This window comes from Onychostoma macrolepis, chromosome 16, assembly GCF_012432095.1.
Source record: "Onychostoma macrolepis isolate SWU-2019 chromosome 16, ASM1243209v1, whole genome shotgun sequence".
In the NCBI taxonomy this organism is placed as follows: Eukaryota; Metazoa; Chordata; class Actinopteri; order Cypriniformes; family Cyprinidae; genus Onychostoma; species Onychostoma macrolepis.
In genome coordinates, this window is record NC_081170.1 from 3871010 (window position 1) to 3896220 (window position 25211).

Sequence of the window (25211 nt, forward strand, 5' to 3'; positions counted from 1 at the left end):
TTCTCTTAATGACACCGTCCAATAGCTCTTCTCCCGCACAAATACGCAAGCAATTAGTTCCGAAACAAGTGCTTAAGAGGGAAATATTTGCTCGATCAGGGCCCAAGTGAATATCCCATTACAACATGACACAATAGAATTTTCCATGTCAGTTCAAAGTGTTTATTCTGCCTGGCTGCCGAATTCTGTTGCACAAAAGTACCACGATAGACCCTTTTTAGCGCTTCGATTGTTCATGTAATCTGATTTCCACGCAAATCTGTTAGAAATGCCAGGGGGTCAATATTAAACTTGGAGAATTTAAGAGTTATGCTACATATCCAAATCAAATCCCCCCGAAGGCGGCCGAACAGTCGACTCGTATGCTCGCCTTAGGCTGTCTATGAATAATGCATCACGGATGATTATAATAATAAACAGGCTTTGCACACTGTGCATGAGTGATACTACTTCTGAAGCACAAAACGCACATGGAGCAAATTGCCTCTAATTCTCCCTGAATTAAAATGCTTTAAATGTAAGAATATGGTATCATTTGCAAGTCTGATATTTATAACAGACACTTGCATCATGAGAGTAAAGCAGATTCAATCATCCTTTTGCTTTGCCTTTGACACGTGAAAAATACCTTTTTTGAGGTGAATACTTTAAACCTGAGAGAGACAGTAAACCTAAAACAACATTACAAACTTAACTCATAAATAAATAAAATATTACAATTAAACAAAAATGTATGAATAAATAAAAATGAAGGTTAAGTAAATAAAATGAATGATACATAAAAATAAATTAATAAACTAATAATAATGATAAATAAATAAATGAACAAACAAGTAAATATAATGAATAAAAAAAATAAAAACAAATAATCAATCAATCAATTATCACCTTTCTTTAGATTAATGCTTAAACTCGAGCAGGACAGTAAACTTGGCACAACAACCTTCATGATGTTTCACATGCTAATTTTGTTATTAGCAAATAATTAAGGTTTTAATAAGATTTGTGTATAGTTGACTTTAGTTGCATATAAATCTAGGATAGGACAAAGTAGTTTAACAAAAAAAAAAAAAGACACACTTGAGCTTTAAGGAGTGCTGATAGCTGGTGTAGGGATAAACATTGCAGTGTGTTAAATAAACACCTGCACCGCGGCTCTGCAAACACATCCAGAACACGCAGCGTTTGGATAGCACTTAAATAAACAGGTAGCTAATGTGATATTTTAAGTGTCGTGCACTGACGATCACAGAGCCAGATCCCTCCTTCCTGTTTGTTCGCGTGTTAAAACATGATCCCAGCGAGCAGCGCAGCAGGATATGCCAAACATTTCCTGCCTTCAAGACTCAAGTATTGAAAACGACTCCAGATCAAACAACAGTCTTTCCACACTAGGCAAAAAAAATCAGGGCCTGCCAACATGGGTGCAGCTGTCTGAAAACACTTCATAACTAATTCATAGCTGCATCTTTCTTCAACTACAGGCACCTTTATGTTGTAGGCACTGATTTGTACTGAAACAAATACATTTCAATGTTTTTTGTGTTATATGAGGGTCTGACTAAAATGGTCTTGGAAACATTTTACCATTTTGCTACTTTTCAAATGTTTTTGACATATAGCTTTTATTATTTTACCCCTTTTATAGTCCTTCAACTAAAGTCCACAACAGCTAATAATCAAAATCAACATAAATATCATTCATATATATTTATAATCATAATCAATCATCATAAAAAATAAATCACCATCATCAAATATTATAAATAAATGTATTAATATTCATAATAATACATTTATTTGAAATATTTTAACAACAACAACAACTACTATTAAATAAATTCAAATATGCAAAAAGTAAAAAAATATTTTACAAATATTTTTAAAATGTTAACTATGAAATTAGCCTTAGTAAGACAATTATTATTATTATCATCAATTAATTAATAATTGTATTTTAGTAGTAGTAGTAATAATAATAATAACAACAACAACTACTAACATAAATATTTTTTATAAATACTTTAAAATGTTAACTATGAAATTAGCCTTACCAAGACAGCAAGTTTATTATTATTATTATTATTACTATTACTACTACTACTACTACTACAACACATTTCATTCACATACATACATACATAATGAAAAAGATGTTAACTATGAAATAAGTTGAATGTTTTATGACCAAAATGTCATTTCTATCACAAAATGGTTCAGGGCCAAAAAACAAAACAAAAAAAACACGGTTAAATAACAGGATTAGATTTAATAGAATTAAATGGAGAAAATGATACCAGTGAGTCTAAAGTGAGGGCCAAGAGTATCTTGTTGAAGAAACACCCATCATGCCTTGTCTGGCGATTAGGTGAAACGACATGAACATTTCCCTCTCTCTGATTTGAAATCTGTGTATCAGCTTTTATCTCGGGTCTAAGATGGAGGCCTTCGACACACATGATCAAGATAATTTCTGGTGGGCCGCTGTGCTACCCCCCTCATGAATATGCATATCCTCCCTGCTGCAGCTAATGGTCAGGAGGTGAAAAATGACTCGCGCAGATTTTCCCTCAGGACCATAATGCTAATCAACAGCCAGCAGTATTCTGGGGAACGAGAGGTGACATTCCGATCAGATGCTGATGCAAGCATCTCACAGAGAATGTCACAACGCACAAACTGCAGCCATCCAGAAAGAGATGGATGCAGGTGTGGGTGGTATGAGCCAAATCTTATGGTAGGAGTTAAAAACAAATTAATAAATAATCCTTTAAAATACATTTTTATATTAAATACAATATACCAAATACATTTAATTACATTATAATGTATAGGTTTTTCTATTCAATTATTAATTTCTTACATTTAAAAATTATAAAATGTAATAGAAGACCTTCAATCAATCAAATAAATAAATTTATAAATAAATATAAAAATATGTAAAGTACATTAAATTGAAAAAATAAAATAATAATAATTCTATTATACATATACACATATATACATACACACACCCCCCGAATTCCGGATATGTTGGGACGTTTTTTTAAATTTGAATAAAATGAAAACTAAAAGACTTTAAAAATCACATGAGCCAATATTTTATTCACAGTAGAACATAGATAAATGTTTAAACGGATAAATTTTGCACTTTTATCCACTAAATGAGCTAATTTCAAATTTGATGCCTGCTACAGGTCTCAAAATAGTTGGCACAGGGGCAACAAAGTGCTGAAAAAGCAAGAAATTTAGAAAAGATTCAGCTTGGAGAACATCTAGCAACTAATTAAGTTAATTGACATCAGGTCTGTAACATAAAAGGGATGTCTTCGAGAGGCAGAGTCTCTCAGAAGTAAAGATGGGCAGAGGCTCTCCAATCTGTGAAAGAGTGTGGAAAAAGATTGTGGAATACTTTATAAACAACGTTCCTCAGCGTCAAATTGCAAAGGCTTTTGCAATTATCTACAGTGCATAACATCATCAAAAGATTCAGAAAAACTGGAGAAATCTCTGCGCGTAAAGGACAAGGCCGAAGACCTTTGTTGGATGCCTGTGGTCTTCGGGCCCTCAGACGACACTGCGTCACTCATCGGCATGATTCTGTCATAGACATTACTAAATGGGCCCAGGAATACTTCCAGAAACCACTGTCGGTAAACACAATCCGCTGTGCCATCTGCAGATGCCAACTGAAGCTCTATCATCCAAAAAGGAAGCCATATGTGAACATGGTCCAGAAGCGCCGTCGTGTCCTGTGGGCCAAGGCTTCAAAGTGGAAAAGTGTTCTATGGTGAGTCCAAATTTGACATTGTTGGAAATCACGGATGCCGTGTCCTCCGGGCTAAAGAGGAGGGAGACCTTTCAGCGTGTTATCAAAGTTCAGTTTAAAAGCCAGCATCTCTGATGGTATGGGGGGTGCATAAGTGCCTACATGGACATGGACAAATATGGATGCTTTATACAAATGTATGTTTATTATTATTGAAACCATAGTCAGCATAGAGCATGAAGACTAGACATGTTTCAAAAGGTCATAGACTACATAACCAGCTCTCCCTTCCAAGATGTTAATCTGCACAAAAATCCTGTTAATCGACTGATGAAGTCAAATACACATAAGATAATGACAATAACTGTGCTGTGATTTCGGCTATACTTGCATGTAAAATCAGAGAAGCAACATAATAGCTGTTTATCTGAAAGCGCTGCTCCTCTCCGTCGCTCGCTGAACAGATCAGACGCACAAAGAGAGAGAGGTGTGTGCGCGCGCGCTGGGAAGGCAAGACCTCGCGCAGCAGTACCAGCAAGTCTCAGAAACTAAAAAAAGATTTGTCGCTAGGCGCTTTTTTGAAGAGGGGGGAAAAAAGTCGCTAAACAGGTCTGCAAAGTCGCCAAGTTGCCAACACTGTGCATCATCATTTCTCCAACTACGGGCTTCGCCACGGGTCAAACAGAGAATGCACGCTGCGTTAATCGCGCATTAATAAAATTAGTGCAGTTAAAATGAATTTGCGTTAACTTTGACAGCACTAATTATACATATATATATATATATATAAAATACTAATTTATTTATTTTTACTTAAATACATTTAATTACCATTTATAATTCTGTAATTCTTAATTTCTGTTTTCTATTAAATTAACTTCTTAATCCATTAAATTTCATAGAAGACAATCAATCAATTAAATTAATAATATTAAATTTATTAATCCATTAAATATGGCATAATTGACTTCGGTCCATTGAATTTTTAGAAAATAATGCACACCTGAGGTGTGCAGTTATTCCGCTTATACCATGGTTACCACACCTCAAGACATCGATTATATATAATCTAATTATATATAATTACAGAATTATAAATGGTAATTAAATATAAGTAAAATAAATAAATAAAATATATATTAGGGGTGTCAACGTTGACGCGTTAACGCATGCGATTAATCTAAAAATTAACGCGTTATTTTTAACGCAAATTAATCGTTTGCTAAGGTTTGACCCCAACTTCTTCCCGTCATCGCAGCGCGGAAGGTTATCTATCATTGTGTGATGAGGGTACAGCACCAGTGTTGCCAGGGCAGCGGCACAAGTTGGCTATTTTGAAAATACAGTCGCGGGAAAAATTACAGAGCCGTGGGTTGCGGTTTTTTGGGCTACTTTTATAATGTACCGCGGCCGCCCAAAGTGTATATAGACAAATAAAAATTAAAATAGATCCTTTTACTAATGTGCATTATACTTGGAATGTATACCTGGCGACTTAAGAACGGAGAGGCAGTTGTAACATCACAAACAACGTGAGTTTCAGCAGAGCATATGTGACCCTGGACGACAAAACCAGTCTTAAGTGTCAATTTTTCAAAATTGAGATTTATACATCATCTGAAAGCTGAATAAGCAAGCTTTTCATTGATGTATGGTTTGTTATGATAGGACAATATTGAAAGTCTGGAATCTGAGGGTGCAAAAAAATCTAAATATTGAGAAAATCGCCTTTAAAGTTGTCCAAATGAAGTTCTTAGCAATGCATATTAATAATCAAAAATTAAGTTGTGATACATTTACGGTAAGAAATTTACAAAATATCTTCATGGAACATGATCTTTAATTAATATCCTAATGATTTTTTGGCATAAAAGAAAAATCGATACTTTTGACCCATACAATGTATTTTTGGCTATTGCTACAAATATACCCCAGCGACTTAAGACGTTTTGTGGTCCAGGGTCACATATACGTTAAGGCTTTTACACAGCAGAAATAAACATGACAACAGCCACTAAAGATTATATAAGATAATAAACACATGATTACGATAGGATATTTGTATGTGATTTTCTTGAGTTGAATGTGTACTTCTATGCTAATTTGTGCAGCGATATAAAAGGCTATAAATAGCATATTTTAACAACAGTAAACGACCAAATTCCACATGTGACCGCAAAAGGAAGTTATTACAAACACTCGATGTTGGTTTGAAGTGAGTTCTGAGTAAAAGTGTACTATTAATCTCATAAATTGTCTTATGAAGCATGATGCTAATATTAGCTCTAATGCAGCTGCAGAACAGGTCCAATTCTTCTTTATAATGCATTTTGTCATAATACTTCACTTAAGGTCGCAAGAAAATGTTTTGTTGTATTCATTTAGAAATACTTTTGATGATAGTTGGGTAAATGTATACTGGCATTGAAGTGATGTGGCTTGGTAACGTTTTATTGACAGTATAAAGGGTGATAAAAACAAAAGAATAATGATAAAAGAATAATAAGGATTGTGTCTCATACCTGGCGGAAGTGTGAAAGGTTGTGTTTCCTTAAACTAGTTTGTCACACATTTCTTTAGTTCAACACATTTACAGGTAAATCATAGTATTTTAAATTTGTGATTAATCATGATTAAAATCACAGTCCATAACTGTGATTAATGCGTTAATTTTTTTTATCGATTGACAGCACTAATATACATGCGTGCCGTTGCCAATTCTAAAACAATTTTAAACCTAGTAACGGGGGTTTGAGCTGTTGATAGCAGACTAATGCAGTTATTAACCAAGTTATGAGAGAGAGAGAGAGAGAGAGAATTATGTTTGTGAGTCTGAGTATCTCTCAAAAGTGTTCGGCAGCAGTGTCTCTACTAATAGTGGAACTACGTTTATTTTCTTCATGAACAGCACAGGTTACCTCGCGTGTGAGAAGTCATGTAGTTTTTAAGTTGACGTTACTGATAAAATCGTCAGAGTAGTGCTAACAATATTAGCATGCATGTTAACGTGTGTGTGTGCAAACTGTATGTGCGTCTGTGAGGGAGAGTGAGCGGGAGGGATATGCTTTCCGTATATATTATATAGTATGTATAGTATGTGTATAGTATATAGTATGTGCTTTCCGTACATAATAGAACGTAATTTTGTGGCAAAAACATGTTACTGTATGTCCTGTCGCCTATAGTTAACATAGTTAACTCCCTGTGAAACTGCAGCTGGTTCCACAACAGCGTAACACTCAAAATATACTGCCAGAAAAAAAATGTGTTACAGTATTTATTCCAGTCTCGAACGGCGCCTGTTGTTCTCTTTGTTGACAAAATCCTATTACCGTCGGTTCAGCTCACAGGCACAAAACCTGTGCACAAATATCCAAAGAACACCTACAGCTTTCTTTTGCAGCCGGGATCAACTCAATATCAATTTGGAGAGGCTCTTATTGATACGGGAAGAGTTGAATGGACTGCACAATTCTCGCTTGTATCTCACCAACAGCTTACAAAGTAAACATGATTTATTATTACATTGGCATCTGGTGCTTCATTCGTCTGGCAGAAGGGACACATTTCTCAGGTATGAATGAAGTTAGAGGATGAAAAGAAACCACGATATAAGATATGATCCTTAAGAACATCCCTCACTGTCATGATAATTCCTAAAAGTGAAGATTTCAGCGTGTTTGCTCCAAGCTATAAATGTGATAATGCCGAATATGACAGCTTTATCAGTGATCTCCAGTTACAGACATTGATTTATTCTGAAAGCACTGATATTATCTTTATCCAACAATATCCATGTCTTAATCTAAAAAGAAACAGTGGCACTTCGGAGTGAAACTCACACAGTTTGTGCTCCACTCGTGAATGATGTACTATTACAGACGGCAGATCATAAAACTGGTAAAGAAATCGCTGGGAAATAAATCTACTAACAGCTGCCTATGGATAGTGTGGATAGTGTAGAAGTTGTTCAGAAAATAAATTAAATGAATGACAAATAACTGTTATGAAACAACTGCCTATGGATGTATAAATGCCATATATATATATATATAAAAAATCAGTTTAGAAAAAAGGGTTGGGCATACAGATGTTTTAAAAATATTAAAATACGTTTTTATCATTAAAATCAAAAATATATAAAAGCTTAAAAAAAAGAGAATAAAAATAAATGAAATAACTTATTATTGTAACTTAAACATAAATAATAATTATTAAATAACACCAATAATAATAATTATTATTAAAGAAAGAAAAATAAGTAAATTAATTTAATTTATGACACCAAAAAAAAAATCATAATTGCCTGTGGATGTATAAATGTCATATGGGATTAAGAATACAGATTCAAATACAAATATATAAAAAAAAAAAAAAAAACATTTTATATATTATAAATAATACAAAAGATTAATAACAGTATTTATATTATTAAACAAATAAATAAAAAACAACAACTATTATTAAATTAAGTGATTATATACATAAATCAGTCAATCTTGTCTGATTTCATTACATTGTATTATTTCATTAAACTGTATCTAGCTTGCTAGATAGGAGTCATTAAAAACAACAACAAAACACCACCTTACGCGGTGAGACCTTAATCCAAATAGATCCGCGATATACAAACATATTATCCCATCTCGCTCACGTGATGCTCAGGATCGCTCTGAAATGTAGTCTCTAAACGCAAGGGCTAGTGGGTAATTATTCTCCTGATACAAACATGAGGGCAATCAATGACAATGTCAGTTCCAGTTATGTGCTTTATTAAGGTCTGGTTTTCCCTGGCGGCCCCCGGGGAGCCCCAGTCACTCATCCCGCAGCAGCACATGTGGCGGCTCTCTTCTCACTCGCCCGCCTGACAGCCTCATCAACACACAATAACCATTATACTCTCTCGCCCATTATCTCCCCCCTCCCCCCTCTCTCTCTCCAGCGGAGACCAGCACAAAGAAGAGCACGTTTACAAACAGCAGACGCTTACCTGCAGTTCGGTGGAGGGTCAAGTGTGATTTCTGCAAGCTCCTTCTGAATCCTGCAACACAAGAAAGCGTTTATTTATTAATTCAGCAGAGATTGTTCATTTACAAGGCCACGTACATGCAGATGCTAAATATGGTTGAATGCTTAAATTTTATTGTACATACTCAAGAGTTTGGTTATTTATGTGAGTGACATAAGAAAAAAAAAAAAAAAAAAAAGAGTAACACAATTAATAAAGAACAAATTAAAGATGTATTTTTCTTAAATATAAATGTGATTGTCACTCACATTAATAAATCACACTCCAAGTGTGTACAATAATAATAATAAAATAATTTTATTATAATTTACATTTATTTAGCAGAATCTTTTATCCAAAGCAACTTACAAATGATAATCTTTTATTATTATTAAATAAAATTATAACGCAAAGCATAGTAATAATAATAAACAAATGCATAAAATACAATTCAATAATAATAATACTAATAAAATAAAAATAATTTAAAGGTTTTGCAACTGCATACAATTTATTTGTAAACAAATTATGTGTAATCCGAATTTATTGCACAATTTTAATGCAACACAAACTGAGCTTTTATGATTGTTCATTCTTCCTTAGAATTAACGATCATTACCATCTATAATTGCATAAAGACTCTTCAAAAAAATCATTGTAACGTATAAGAAATTGATAAAAAAAAAAAAAAAAAAAAACCCAAACAGGATAAACCAGCCGTGTTTCTTGTATATAGTTGTCAAATCGAGCATCACAATTTCCTGTAAAATACATTTAAATGCAGCTTTTCAGCGAGTAGGTGATCTAATATATTTCAGCATTTTCAAAACGTACATTTATCCGTCATTGCACTTCAAGTCTGAATGTCCCTGGCATCTTCTGTGAGCGATACCTGTTGTTATCTCTGAGGTCAAAGCGAGCGAAGCCGTGTGAAATCAAGCGGTTTTTCATTTCCAAGAAAAGTGACTCACACACATACAGTAACTGCGACCATCAGACCTGTTATTTAAATGCACGTTTCCTTCGACAGTCAGCTACAACAGGAAACCATGCATCATCAAAACATCAACCTTGAATAGTGGGTTGCTATTTGTGGCTGTTTAAGCCGCACTATATCACTGAAAAGCAGCAATAAGAGTAAGCTGTTCAGAAGATAAATTGATTTATGACACCAAATTGATTTATTACATACACGTAATTGCTGTGCATGCATAAATGTCAATACACCTACTGTTTAAAGCTAGGCTCGAATAAAGATAATATATATATATATATATATATATATATATATATATATATATATATATTTTTTTTTATATAATATTAATAAAAGTACACACACATACACACACAAAATAATTATAATTTTTCTTTCAGAATTATTTTGTTATTAGCATTATTAGAGTTAAATTATACAAAATATTCAAATGATTTAAAAATAAATTATAATTTATTATTGCAAAATAAATACAAATTATATATAAACTATAAAAATATTGTTATTTTTAATGTTTTTATAAAAATAATAAACATAATAGAAACAGACTATCACTTATTATTTATTTATTGTTGTTGTTGTTGTTATTATAATAGTATACAATTTATTTGTATGTTCTGGATAAAATCTGATTTTATTGCATAATCTGAAAAATGTAATTGTTTTTAATATTGTTCATTATTTCTTACACAGAATTAACAATCGTTAGCATCCATAATTGCATAAAGACTCCCGTTTTCACAGAAAAAACAACAGCATGTGGGTTTGGAACGACATGAGGGTGAGTGGATCGTTCTCATTTTTGGGTTTACCATCCCTTTACAAACAAACCACAATCATTTAGCCGAATCCGAGTCGATTCCCATTGCAAGTAAAAACGCACAAGCTAATTGTTTTCATTTGGAGGCCCGAAACATCAACACAGTTTTCTTTCATGAACAAACACTTTTGATGTTGACGTCTAAACCCTGAGGGTTCTCGAATTGTGTAACATCAAGCACAGACAAAAACCATCCTCAGCCCAGATCGGCCTGTTTGGATCTTGATATGCACTCGAAAGCAGACGGAACAGGATGCTGCAGTCCCTGTTATAAAAAGCACCGTGTCCCAGGCAAAGCTTTGCTCAACTGATTGCATAATGCCATCGTACTGCAGTCAGGCCTTCAGAGAATCTACAGCGTTGCCAGCGAGGCCCGTTCAAAGAATGAATGTGAAACGGCGTGTAGAGAACAATAGAAATGCGGTGAAGCAAACTCCAATCATCTGCAAACGTTCATACATCCTTCAGAGCGACTGCACAGATCCCTCCGGTGTAAAAGCATCCAAACATGTTATTTTGTTTGAAAGTTGAAAGCTTTGACACGGAGAGGTTTTTACACGTCTGCAAAGAGGATTTTCTTATAACACAGACCAGTGCATCTCGACTGATGGGCTGTGGGTCTTTTCTAACAGGGTTGGTTGGTTCGTACTTTAACGTCATGCCAGATTCCCTGACTATTTTCATTGCGAGTAACAAGCCGAAATATTATAAAAGAGCAATTTATAAACCTGTGTCAGGTTTTTGAAGTTTGCTTTGGATGGACAGACTGTTTGCAGAGTAACAGAACTTCCTAAGAGATCTTAAAACAATTTCATAACATTTTTATTTTCTAACAGGGAAACTAAGCTTATAATCATGTAAAGTTAGGCTAGTGAAATACATGAACTTATCAACTATTAAAAATGAAGAAAAGCAACTGATAAAAGCCATGCGTCGAATCAAATCAGCAGGTATTCTGGCACAATTTCATCCGTCACTTGGTAGAAATTTGCCAAATTACAGCGATGCCAAGATGGACAGGTTGTGTGACATTTACATTTATGATTTAGCAGACAAATGAGGGACAAAACCAGACTAATTTAATACGGGTTCATCTTAGTAATGTAGATGTTGTTGGACCTTCAATGTTTAATTTTAATTTGTTTATATGTGACCCTGGACCACAAAACCAGTCTTAAGTGTCAATTTTTCAAAATTGAGATTTATACATCATCTGCAAGCTGAATAAATAAGCTTTCCATTGGTGTATGGTTTGTTAGGATCGGGCAATATTTGGCTGAGATACAACTATTTGAAAATCTGGAATCTGAGGGTGCAAAAAAAGCTTAATTGTTTGTGAAAAACAATTTTGGTGCTGCTTTGGTGGTGCAAATCAAGTCACCTTCATTCATATAGTGCTTTATACAATACATATTGTTTCAAAGAAGCTTCACAGTAAAATAACAGAAGCAATGCAAACTTCAAAGCCAAATTCTGCTGTAAAGCGGCACCAACAAGACATTAGTGTCCAATAAATTTCCAATAACATCCAAAACACCAATTTGTGCACCACTAAAGCAGATTTGTTAAAAAGCGAACAGCCATAGCGTTACCTCTTGGCACTGGTGGAGAGTTTGGCCGCGGTTTTACTGGAGATCTTGGTCTCCTTCTTCTTGGGTGCAACCAGATCACGCTCCTGCTGAGGAGGTGCCGTCTCCCGCTGCTCGATATCTGAACTCCCTCCGCTTGTGCTGGGGCTATCATCTGGTCTCTGCACCTCACTAGACATCTTGGCCCTGGAAAAACAACAGGATTCACACACGATTACATTAGCAGACAGCCGGGTGAAGTCACTGGGGTATGAAGTCAATAGTTGTCTTAATTCCAGCTGCGCTGAATTAAGACAAATACAACGGTGATCCCAACTGAAATAGAAGGCAGAGGAATCGGATTAACTCTTTAACAAGAGTTTTTTTTTTTTTACTCTACAATACTAATTTTCAGCTGAGCTGTAATTAATAAACAGCATTTCTACTGTTGCAAAAGCCTCTCTTTTTCAAAACAAGCTCACAAAAACAAATTTCTGGGAGCATGAACAAAAACAACAAATTTCTGTGTACATCATTCATAAAAACATGTCATTCATTTCAGTGCAGCCATTTACGCAACAGTTTTACAAACAATTTACAGATAACTTTGTTCTTGCTTCATGGGCAATTATTTTTCATTTTCCTCAACATTAGACTAAAATTGACCCTTTTTACTTTCTTAATGCACATTTCTTCGGCCTCCTGTATAAAACTTTGCTTGGGTTAGATTGCAAACTAAAGGCATGTGTATGCACAAAATTTTGATGTCAGATTTTGCATTTGTAAAACCAATAATGGTTTCATGTGGAATTTTTTTTGGGGGGGGGGGGACGTCGGAATGCATGTACATTTGCATGGTTTTATAAGTAACATTTTGTGCATATGCAAAATCTGCCTTCCGTGTACACGTTTTTTAATGCATAAGTCTTAAAAGTCTGCCTAGATTTAATCCGAAAAGTGTGTGTACACACAAAAGAAAGATTTTGCGTATGCACAAAATCTCAGACTTATAAACCCATGCTTATGTGCATGAATTTTCCTCCAAAATTAACACATATGGAGCGCATAACAGCTAGTATCACTGTGCATAACCTCATATAATTATAATTTCCATATGCATGTGTTATATAACCTAAAATCCCCCCCCAAAAAACAGAATTGCTTAAAGAATGAACCAATTTGTTATCGGTGTAAAAGATTTAGTTGTCATTTAATTCAATGCAACAATTAACAAAAGGAATATTATCTTTAATTTTACAGTCAACAAGTAATAAAAATTGACCCCATTTACTTTAATGCACATTTCTGGTCTTATTGCACATATTATTCCAATAACAATATGTTAAGCATTTCTATATGCAACTGTCATGTTCATTCTGATACGCATCAGCCACTTTTCATAATTCCCAATCAATTAAATCATGTTTTTTTCTCATTGAATTTTCATTTTTGCACATAAGTGTCCAATTATGAAGTTGAAGGTCTTACAAACAGCATTATATGCAGACTTGCATCCTTTTAGCTAGATTAGACGGTCATCATAACGTGGCCCCACTTTTCATTCAGGAGGAATTTCAAGCAGGCATTTCCTGTATGTTCACAGGAAGTAGACTGAAATGAAATACTACTCTAGAATTTTCTCCCAGACGTTTGATCACCGTCAAATCATGATTTAGATGTTTATCTGATCTGCGAAGGTGCTGCTGCTCTTCTCAAACGACGAGCAGAAATTCTTTCTGATGCTATCAGGAGATGCGGCGGCGAGGAAAACCCTCTGATCACAGGCTTTAAAAGCCACACGAGTCCAGCTAATAAATACCTATGGAACCTACGCTCTCAGCTCAGCATTTAAACCAAGATAAAAGATGCATGATGTTGACAGAGCACCAATGCATACTGAGAATAGAGACGTCGCTTTAAAGTTGTCCAAGTCTGGGTGTTCATGGGATGAAGTCTGCGTTAGGTCACCTCTTTTTTAGATCCAAGTCGTAAATGATCACAGATACACCAACAGGAAGGTATTAACACTTCAGAGAGTGGATTTTACGGGTCAACTCGTTTTGTGATAATGTGGGAAATGAGTCATAAAACATTTCAATTGCAGTGCACACGCAGTCATGCCAGAGAGTTAATGGCTCCGAGTCCAAATACAGTCGGTGTGCTTTGGGTTTTTAGACACAATACTGCCAGTTTACGGTCCTGCTGGAGTTATTTCCCTTCAAATAGAGCGTGCTTCATTCCAGTCACTGATAAATCACATCAATGTGTGAGTCTCGGGTTCTGTTTAGCGACCTTTAGACCCTCGTTCACTCATTCGGAGGAAATGTATCTTAATGCTTAAGATCTAGACTGAAATTAAAAGGCTAAAGCTCTCGCGGCCCACACAAACTTGACTGTTGTGCAAGAAAAGCAATTCAGCCCTTTTATATACACACTGTAAAGTAGAATAAGAACAATTCTGAAGCCAAATGTCAAAGTTATTTATAAATTATTTTTAAATTTAGTTTTACATTCTCTCTCTCTCTCTCTATACATATACATACAAAATACAAAACATCATAATAAAAATACTTCTTCAGGGGTGTATTTTTACATATTCGCTGTGAATGAACAATCCAGTAACACAGCGTTCACAACACACCGGTACCACAACAGTTACATAAGGTCATGTACTATTTTAGGTCCACAAAATTAACTTTTTTAACCATAATACGCATAATTCTAATACAGACATAAAATCTGCACCCATAAAGGTACCAATTCATGCACCTTTATTGGGGTATATTTGAAGCCCAAAGCACACATTCACTGTAAAGGCACTATTGTAGTATAGTGGATATTTGGGTAGTGTAATGAGTAATAATAAGGGTACCGTTTTAAGTCCACAAACGTAACCTTAAGGAGTGTAGCCTATATTTTACCACAAAATAATAAATATGCACTCAACAGAACACCCCAAAAGGGTGTCACCACAATATCAAGGGTTTTCTCCATTTGAAGCACACAGAGGTGCTGACTGGCAGTATATATCTAGTGTATACTACAATGTGAAGGGCATTGTAGGAAATCATTAAAGCACCTGGCTGTCAGACTGCGCTGCAAACGCAGAAACCCTGCTGCTGCAGCAGCTGCATGCGCGATGCGCGCTACAGAGGAGCGTCTATTTATGCGGGAGGCCGCGAGCGCTTCGCGATCCCGCACAAAATACGCGGATCAAACGCGCCCGTCGAGCCCCATCGAGCTTCCGCCGCGATATTTTCCAAACGTGGGGAAAACCACGCGACGATTCGCCCCTGATGACCACGATGAGCAACTGGCTCGGCACAAAGGAGAAGGCTGGTCCCGCACATCCCCGCACACTGAGGGGCAAAAACAAGCACTTTCGCGGGACATTTAGCGACTTTTCACGCGAGGATATTTACCTGGCGAGCGGCCGTCGATGTGGAGTCCCGATTCGCTTTTCCTGGATGATACCGTGTAGTCGGAGTCGGGCCGTCCGCTCGTTCTCGTCTCGTCGCTATTTAACTGAAGGAAGGTAGCAGAAAAAAAGCGATTACAGAAACTGAAGCAGCCGGACCGCCTCTACGCGCGCTCCCGCCTCGGCCGTGCACGCGCGGCGCGTTCGCGCTCGCCTCCGTGCGCGAGCGTCAAATTGTTTCGCTGCGCTTGAGAGGACAGGTTTGTGTAACGTTTCCTCACATATGTGACCCTGGCCTGGACCACAACACCAGTCACAGGGGTCAATTTTTTTAAATTGAGATTTATACATCACCTGAAAGCTGAATGAATGAGCGTTCCATTGATGTATGGGTTTGTTATGATTGGACAGTACTTGGGTGAGATACAACTATTTGAAAATCTGGAATCTGAGGGTGCAAAAAAATCAAAATATTGAGAAAATCACATTTAAAGTTGTCGAAATGAAGTTCTTAGCAATGCATATTACTAATCAAAAATTAAGTTTTGGGTAGGAAATTTACAAAATATCTTCATGGAACATGATCTTTACTTAATATCCTAATGATTTTTGGTGTAAAAGAAAAATCGGTACAGTGTATTGTTGGCTATTGCTACAAATATACCTGTGCTACTTATGACTGCTTTTGTGATCCAGGGTCACATATAATAATATACTGTACCTTTAATAAAGATGAGTCATAAAGGGCCCAAATAACTTAATGAAACTGTAAAATTAATATCATTAGTCTAAATTCATCACAAAATAAACAAATAGACTGTACTGTTTTAAGGAGATATCATTTTAATTTACTATGGTTATACTTAAAATGAATAAGTAAATATTATGCATTACTAATGTTACAAATATTATAATTAATATTAAATATAAAAATATTTCTACATAATATATATATATATATATATATATATATATATATATATAGTAAATATAAATATAGTTTTTCATGATAAAGGTTATAGGACAGCATTACACTTTTTGTATTTTTATTAATTTTAGTAAAGTGCATAAATATTATGCATTACTAATGTTACTATATTATAATAAATATTAAATATACAAAATCGTAAAAATATGTATATGTAATTTTATATATGAATATAATTGATGTTATATTTATATATAAATACATATAATAAATATAAATATAGTTTCCATGATATAGGTTACAGGTATTACACTTTCTGCAATTTTGTTTTTAATATTTGTATTAATTCTTTTGTCAAATTTAAGCATTCTTTCAACAGCAACAACAATAATACTTGATAATTTATTTAAAGCGATCAATTAAAATAAATAAATAAATAAATTAGGGGTTGAATTAGAGGTTTCATTGTATTATTAATCTGTTTTTCCAATTATATTTTAGTCTGAAAACAGATAAGTCTGCATTTACATGTCTCCATTAGGCTGATGCTGTGGGGTGCAATTTCACTAATGATGAGCATTTACTATAAAAAAGACAAAATGATCAACAACACATTTTCATTCCTGTCCCTTGTTTTATGTCACTTAATCTGTCCATTTCATTTCACTGGTGAGGTTTTGGCTCAGTCTCTTTTGTATTTGCAGCTCAAGTGAAAGCTGAAAAAAAGCTATACCTGAGAGGAAAAGAAATAGGGATGAGACCGAATGGTACGTACATTACAATGAACATTTGTTTATTTTGAGTCATAACGTTTGTTTAAAAAATGAATGTGATTCCATTCTTTTGGACTCTACTATGAAGAATCTCTTTAAAAAAAATCTTGATCTGTTAGCCTGTGAGTAAAATTCAGCAAGTGTCTGTAATTTTCTCTCGGTAAGCTTCAATAGGCTAGGATTCATTCTGCTGTACTGAGAGTAAATCAATTTCAAACGCCTGGATTTCCAGATGATTGCATAATAATGACCTGCCGCTTGTGAAATCACTGTATTTACAGTGTGCTTTTCATCGCTCTAGCCACTTGAGGCCTGTTGAATGATGAAATTGGGTCTCGCTCTGTTGCTCCGTGGCTTTGTATTGCTCAGGGGCGTCCATCGGATCAGCATGATAATATGGCAGGCAGGCGGCGTAGGGCAGCCTGGGACTCGTGCATCTGTGAGAATGGAGGAGGCTTCGGTCTCAGCACTTCCTCTCTCACACCCTGTCAGGGCTGAAGGTCAGGGCCACACTCTGTGCTGAGTGCCTTTGTCATGCTAATGGAGGGTGTAAACGCCAGCCGCAGTGACTCCCCTCATTCTCCCCCTCCTTCAGTCCTTCAGTCCGCACACTCGTCCAGCTTGTCTTATATACACCCCAAATAGAGATTTCTGTGTACTTGCACAGGTTCTTTACTGGCATCAATGGCTCCATGAGAAACCTTTCTATTCCACAGATGGTTCTTATAGTGGAAAAAAGGTTCTAGATTTTTAAACTATTCTTCACACAAGAAAAAATGGTTCTTTTATGAACTGTTCACTTGAGGGTTTTTGGGGAATCTAAAATGGTTCTTCTATCTATGGCATTGCTGTGAAAACTCGCTTTTGTAGCATTTATTTTTAAGAGTGTAAAACTGTACAAAACCTTGCTGTAGTGATGGAGCCGTTTTGGGGTACATTGTTGATTTAAATAAAGAAACAACACTTCATTGTATTTGTTTACTTATCCTACCCCTAGATTTATGTTATAATGACATTATATTTTAATTTTGTCTAAGTATCCATCACTTCACTTTTTGACTTTTAACAATATTGATGCTGTTTCTGTGTATGTTGGACACTTGCTGGCCGCTCTTCCTTCACTGACTGCTCATCCATTGAAAAAAAATGCTTAAAATTATTAAAGAATATGTAGGCATAATTTATGTATCTGCGAAATTCATTTCAAGCATTTAAGCAGATGCTGTTTGAGCAGGGTGTTTTTATAAATAGGATTATATGAGAAACAAATTCAGTCAAGTGTGTACTATCTTTTACTGTATGTTATTGGAATATATAATGCATAATATTCATATTAATTAGAAAAATCTGTAATATCTATCTATCTATCTATCTGTCTGTCTGTCTGTCTGTCTGTCTGTCTGTCTGTCTGTCTGTCTGTCTGTCTGTCTGTCTGTCTATCTATCCGTCTGTCTGTCTGTCTGTCTGTCTGTCTGTCTGTCTATCTGTATCTATCTATCTGTATCTATCTATCTGTATCTGTATCTGTCTATCTGTCTGTCTATCTATCTATCTATCTATCTATCTATCTATCTATCTATCTATCTATCTATCTATCTATCTATCTATCTATCTGTATCTGTCGGTCTGTCTGTCTATCTATACAGTGTATATATATATATATATATATATATATACAGTGAGGAAAATAAGTATTTGAACACCCTGCTATTTTGCAAGTTCTCCCACTTAGAAATCATGGAGGGTCTGAAATTGTCATCGTAGGTGCATGTCCACTGTGAGAGACATAATCTAAAAAAAATCCAGAAATCACAATGTATGATTTTTAACTATTTATTTGTATGATACAGCTGCAAATAAGTATTTGAACACCTGTCTATCAGCTAGAATTCTGACCCTCAAAGACCTGTTAGTCTGCCTTTAAAATGTCCACCTCCACTCCATTTATTATCCTAAATTAGATGCACCTGTTTGAGGTCGTTAGCTGCATAAAGACACCTGTCCACCCCATACAATCAGTAAGAATCCAACTACTAACATGGCCAAGACCAAAGAGCTGTCCAAAGACACTAGAGACAAAGTTGTACACCTCCACAAGGCTGGAAAGGGCTACGGGGAAATTGCCAAGCAGCTTGGTGAAAAAAATGAACTTTTTGGTCATAATTCCACTAAACGTGTTTGGAGGAAGAAGAATGATGAGTACCATCCCAAGAACACCATCCCTACTGTGAAGCATTGGGGTGGTAGCATCATGCTTTGGGGTGTTTTTCTGCACATGGGACAGGGCGACTGCACTGTATTAAGGAGAGGATGACCGGGGCCATGTATTGCGAGATTTTGGGGAACAACCTCCTTCCCTCAGTTAGAGCATTGAAGATGGGTCGAGGCTGGGTCTTCCAACATGACAATGACCAAGCACACAGCCAGGATAACCAAGGAGTGGCTCTGTAAGAAGCATATCAAGGTTCTGGCGTGGCGAGCCAGTCTCCAGACCTAAACCCAATAGAGAATCTTTGCAGGAGCTCAAACTCCGTGTTTCTCAGCGACAGGCCAGAAACCTGACTGATCTAGAGAAGATCTGTGTGGAGGAGTGGGCCAAAATCCCTCCTGCAGTGTGTGCAAACCTGGTGAAAACTACAGGAAACGTTTGACCTCTGTAATTGCAAACAAAGGCTACTGTACCAAATATTAACATTGATTTTCTCAGGTGTTCAAATACTTATTTGCGGCTGTATCATACAAATAAATAGTTAAAAATCATACATTGTGATTTCTGGATTTTTTTTTAGATTATGTCTCTCACAGTGGACATGCACCTACGATGACAATTTCAGACCCCTCCATGATTTCTAAGTGGGAGAACTTGCAAAATAGCAGGGTGTTCAAATACTTATTTTCCTCACTGTATATATAGCTAAAGAAATATTAAATATATTAAATACACATTCATAATAAAATAAAAAGGAATAATTATTTAATTAAATGATATAATATATAAATTATATATATTTATTTTTTTTAATGAACATGCTTTAAATAAATCTGATGGAAATTAGCATCATTTAAAAGAGTCACTGAAAATCATTCCGCCATTGTGCTCAAATCTCATTTGCATTGCATATTCAATTATGATTGAATGTGTGCAAGGTTTGATGTCAGTATACAAAAGAGTTGCAGAATAATGTGAATAACATCTGACATTTCAGTCTGTTATTGTATGTCTTCAGCATGACTGCATTTATGAGACTGGTTTGTGTTTTTTGACCATATGCATTTCAAGAAAACAGAATATTGTATTTTCATTTTGAATGTTCTGTTACTTTAACATTCGCTAAGTGACAGTAAGTGAAACTCAAAGGCTTGTTTACTTCCTTCATTGACTCATTGACACCTGCCAAGCTGTGAGATGTGTTACAGCACTGGCTTTATTAGAAAGGCCTTGCTGAGGAAGGTTTCAGACTGAGCTCTAGCAGTGTGAATTAGCAGTGGCTTTTATGGATGAATTCCCAGAGGGCCATTAAACATCAGCCTTTTCTGCGTTGGCTGTGCAAATGCGTGGGTTACCTACACACAAATGGATCTGTGCTTCTGTAAACTTTATTAGTGAATGTATGGAAATGACAAACAAAGCAGACAGCAATTAATGGATATCATCTTTTATTTCTCTCGAACAAAGCCATGCGAAAAGCTTGATATTTATTTTAACAGGCAACCCCGGCTATAAACCTCTGCCAAAATAAGAACGCCCATGTTTCTATTAAAAATACCGGAGAGCGAATTTCATGGGGCTTATGTGTTCAGTCATGTACAAAGGGACCTGTATTAAGGAAGTCTCCTGAGGCGTTTTGTGGGTAATGTGCTCATTTGAGATTGTTCCAGACCCTACGGACAAAGCAAAATGCCTGCCTTTCACAATACAATGGCTTTACGGTGCAAAAACATAAATGTTTACTTTGTGTAATGACTGAACAAAGCCATAAAGAGTGTGTAAATGAGTTTTACAATAATCTTGCATGGTTTTGTGAGGTTGCAGCAGTACGGATGCATTTACCTGCTCAGATGGAGTCAGTGTGTCTGGAAACACAAGTAATGCCTAATGAGAAATCATCATGGAAATAAGTATGCAATAAAGCACTCGAGCCTGTGCGTTACAGTGATTTTACTAGAGGTCTGAGTTAATTTTTGGTTTTATAAAACAATAGCAACAGTGGTATTATAAAAGATACCAACGTGCAATGAATAGTGCAATTCATTTTACAATAAATAGTATGTGTTGAGAAAAAATGTTTTAAATATGTCCAAAAATAAAACTTTTGTGGTGCACTCCTAAAAAAAACATGGCAATCATCATGGTATTATCATGGTACGTCAGTATTATTATATACTATTATAGGGTTTCTTAATATTTTTAATTAGCTTTTATATATTTTTTGTTTTTATTTTAAATTTAGATTAAGTTGTAGTCATTTATTACTTTTTTATTTGATTTAATTTTTCAATAATTACACTTAAACAACATTTTCTTTTCTTTTTTTATTTAAGTTTTCAATTTTCAATTTTTTTTAAATTGTATTTCAGCTTTATTTCAATTACTGAAAATGATTTTAATAGTTTTAATTTAAATGAAAAAAAAATATGGTGTCATTATATCCAAAGATAAATACCATCATCATGGTACACTTCCACAAAAAACATGGTATTACCATGGTACATGGTTTGTGTTTTTATAGCCTATTATTGTATTTCTTAATATTTTGAATTAACTTTTATTTTTATATGTATTATAAAATAAAATTTCTATTTTTTTTTTTTTAAGTTTTTCTTCTAACATTTATATTTTATTTTAATTCAGCTTTATTTTTAAATTACTGAAAACCTTTTTTTTTTTTTTAAGGGAAAAAAGTGGTGTAAATATGGCCAAAATTAAATGGCATTATCATGGTACACTTCTAGCAAAAAACAAAACAAAGTGTTATGCTGTCCAACCATCATGGTATTACCATTGGTATATGTCAGTGTTATTTATGCTATTATAATATTTATTAATATTAAAATTAAATTAATATTTTTGAGTTTTCATTTTAAATTTAGATTAAGTTTAAGTAATTTATTGGTTTTTATTTTTAGATTTCTATATATCTGTAATTTATTTTCAATTCAGTTTTAGTAGTTAGTAGTAAACTTAATTTATGTAGCTGCCAAGAACAGAATTTTTGTTAGCATTTTGTAAATTTAGGTTTTCCATCTGACATTTATATTTTCTTGTATTTCAGCTTTTTTTTTTTCAATTACTGAAAATATTTTTTAATTTAAGTTTTAGTTAACAGTAACAGCACTGTCACATGTCCATAAACCCATGCTAATATCATGCTACTTAAAAAAAATAAATAAAATTTAAAGCACCAAAAAATACACAAAAAGATTATGGGTGATAGACACAACATCAGATGAGTATGACAGGGATTACTTGTGTAGTAGCCCATAGGGATTCAAATTGAAATGTGATCACAAGGTGGCGCTCTTACACTGTCCGTGTCTGATTCCTCTTGTGCATGCCTTCATATTGCAGGTTTAGCAGCGTGATCGAGTCATTAGGCTCTCAGAAGGTCTGTCCCGTGTCGGTGTGTTACACAGCCGTCTGCGCTGCGGTGACAGCACTGTCAGACTGATGTCACATCTGCTCGCTGAGGTGAGGACGGCCGGCCAGAGTTCAACAACACACACCATCTAAAGAAATCACTTCATTTTAAATTCATGAGTGTGAATCTGAGTCGGCAACATGATGTTTAATTGAAATCACATGGAAAAGCAATTTATTGAAATCCAATTCAAAGCAATTCATCACTCACATGCAGGTGCAAATTTTATTTTTTGGTGGCAAAAAAATAATGAACTAGTTATGTATATAAAAAAACAGATACTACATTTAGTTTACTTTAAACAATTAACTCACTTTAATGCCCCAATTTCTGATAACTTAATATAATATAAATATTGATGTAAAAAATTTAAATTTATTGACTTATATATAATAAATACATTAAAAAAAGCAGTTCTGTTATCTGAATGTACCAATTTAAAGTCTTCAAATATGAGCCAAACATGTATAATAATAATAATAATTTATGCATTAAAATATACATTTAATAAATAAAATATATTATAAATACATTATTAAAAATATAGACATTATACAGAACTTAAATGTCCTTAAATTCATTCCATTTTAATTCTACTTTCTTAAATTCAAATTGCACTGACAGATCTGCATCGTATGCTGTTTGACACCTCAATTCAAATTGAATTCAAAAAAACTTTATATTCTAAAAGTCATATGTAATTTAATTTTGAAATGGCACACAAATTCCTGGTGAGATGCTTTGATTCTGCGACGACAAAAGCTTGAAATACAAGAGATCCTTCTAGAGACACAGAGGAACGTAAGACAGACACACCAGTGTGATGCTGTTTCTACACCTGAAGGATGAAAGCAGACTCTGACAGTAATGTGGCTCTTTGGAAAGAGAAATGAAAGATTCTTAGCAGGGAGACTTTGCTCTGTTGTCTCTCGGGAGGACTGAATCTGTCACCGCTGTCACTGTTACTTGATTTTATGAGATAATGCTTCTTTTTCCCCCTCCAAACAACTCCAACATAACAGTGCTGTAAGGTTGTTTTTATGGATCGGCTCGCAGACAATGTCCCTACTGTCTGACAGATATCAGTGAAAGAGGCATCCTGAGAAATCACAGCTGTCTCTGTGACAGAACGACACTCTGTAAAGCTCACAAAACAACCTGATGGTGCGACATTAGCGTTTAGCCAATCAGAGGAGTTTGAGGCACTTTCTGCCTGTCAATCATGTCGAGCGTTCAGCTTCCAAAGCGTTTTGTAATGCAGCCTTTCTGAAATCCTGCCAATAGTTAACAGTAATTTAACTGAATGTTATTTAAATGTAATTTATTCACAATCCCATGTCAACATGACCAGGTCACAATCCACCCAACAAATTACATATAATTAGACAGTACATTTTGCACAAAATGAAGCATATTTTAAGACTCTTGCATAAATTACTTGGACATTATTTTTATGACAAGAATTATTTTTATAAAAAAATCTTTTTACTACAGTAGTTACTGTACAAAATATTAATATTTTAACATTATATATGACATAATATTTATTTTAATCAGCATAACGTAAAGACACTATAATAGAAATTACTTTGTTTTATTAATTTCATAATGTTTTGTAATAAACATAATTATTTTTTGCATTGCAGTAATGCAATTTGTGGAGGCGCAGTGACACTTTTTGTCCTGGATTTTGTATGCAGCATATCAGGACTAAACAATTATATCATTTAAATGTCCACAACATGGTTTTCAGGAAATAATATTCACATACAATTTTGAATCTACTGAATCTATATATAGATACATGAGAAAACACTTCTTTTATCAGATTAATAGATGTATATTTAATAGTAAATGTAGTAAATTAAAAAACTACACAAATTTAAATGTTTGAATCTGGATATTTTAGTTTTGAGTTTTTTTTTGGTAATTCCAATCATAATTAGTGATTCTAATTACCCTACAAAAAGTAAAATATTTTTATTACTATTTATTTTAGTCAGTATAGTTTATAATTTATAATAACGAATTTACAATAGACATTACTCTAATGTATTAACCCATAAGAACCCACACCAATTTCTCTTCATAGGAAAATTATGGGGCATATAAAACAGACCAAATGGACCACTTATAACATGTTTCTGCAGTTGTTTTTGAAATGCAACCCCTCCTTGTGAAATATCTGTAATGTTACATATATATGACATTGGGCGTTTATGATAAATTTTTCATGTTACATATATGTTACATTGGGCATTTATTTCTCAATTGAAAAAAAATATATATTT

The 25211-nt window shown here is 34.5% G+C and overlaps 2 protein-coding genes across 6 annotated transcripts in view; one reads left to right on the forward strand and one right to left on the reverse strand.

The window, feature by feature from the left end:
* The window catches only part of ube2e2 (ubiquitin-conjugating enzyme E2E 2), a 33852-nt gene extending 18055 nt beyond the window's left edge, over positions 1-15797 (reverse strand). The window contains exons 1-3 of the mRNA XM_058747531.1: positions 15585-15797; positions 12187-12369; positions 8760-8810 (exon numbers count right to left, since the gene is read on the reverse strand). Coding sequence (XP_058603514.1) covers positions 8760-8810; positions 12187-12362 — 227 coding nt within the window. The 5' untranslated portion in view covers positions 12363-12369; positions 15585-15797. The remainder of the gene's footprint in view (positions 1-8759; positions 8811-12186; positions 12370-15584) is intronic.
* Positions 15798-17210: 1413 nt separating this feature from the next.
* The window catches only part of znf385d (zinc finger protein 385D), a 129389-nt gene continuing 121388 nt past the window's right edge, over positions 17211-25211 (forward strand). For all 5 annotated transcript variants that reach the window (XM_058748015.1, XM_058748014.1, XM_058748017.1 and 2 more), the window contains exons 1-2: positions 17211-17275; positions 22851-22970. The gene's annotated coding sequence lies outside the window, so the exon portion shown is untranslated. The remainder of the gene's footprint in view (positions 17276-22850; positions 22971-25211) is intronic.